Source organism: Galeopterus variegatus, unplaced genomic scaffold, assembly GCF_000696425.1.
Source record: "Galeopterus variegatus unplaced genomic scaffold, G_variegatus-3.0.2 Scaffold8758, whole genome shotgun sequence".
Classification (NCBI taxonomy): Eukaryota; Metazoa; Chordata; class Mammalia; order Dermoptera; family Cynocephalidae; genus Galeopterus; species Galeopterus variegatus.
The window spans coordinates 37,787-38,269 of record NW_007734869.1 but is presented as its reverse complement, the minus strand read 5'-3'; the positions used below and the strand labels follow the sequence as shown (position 1 = coordinate 38,269).

Genomic DNA, 483 nt, shown 5'->3' with positions numbered 1-483 from the left:
CGCCCGGGGCCTCCAGCGCCGGCGCTTGGACCCCTCCCGGGCTCCTGGCTCTCGGGGACGCGGCGGCGTTGGCCTCTCCTCTCCTCTTCCTCTTCCTTCGGAAGTTCCCGTTGTCGAACATCTTCTCGCAGTTGGGGTCCAGGGTCCAGTAATTGCCTTTACCTGCTCAGGAAGGAAACGTCCAGCTCAGAAAGTCCTGGATTCGACGGGACACGCGTGGGAGCGTGCAGATCAAGCTCGGCAGGACTCCCCCACCGGTCCCTCCGGGGGTCGGGAGCCCTCGCGCCCATCCCAAACCATGAGGCGGCACTTTGTACCTGGATGGGCCTCCTCAGCCAGACGGGGAAGAATCAGGACATTTCAGAAAGACCCAGGAGGGGACCCCCAGGAAATGCTGAGCCCGGCTCAGTTGAAGGCGGGCGAGAAGGCTTGCGGGGTGCGGGGCCGTGTGGACGCTGCCGGTCGCTCTGCCCTTGGGGCGGA

General features: G+C 65.6%; 1 protein-coding gene across 1 annotated transcript in view; it reads right to left on the bottom strand.

Moving 5' to 3' along the window:
* Positions 1-157, bottom strand: part of LOC103608737 (forkhead box protein I2-like) — an 820-nt gene extending 663 nt beyond the window's left edge. Inside the window, exon 1 of the mRNA XM_008593138.1 lies at positions 11-157. Coding sequence (XP_008591360.1) covers positions 11-121 — 111 coding nt within the window. The 5' untranslated portion in view covers positions 122-157. The remainder of the gene's footprint in view (positions 1-10) is intronic.
* Positions 158-483: the final 326 nt, after the last annotated feature.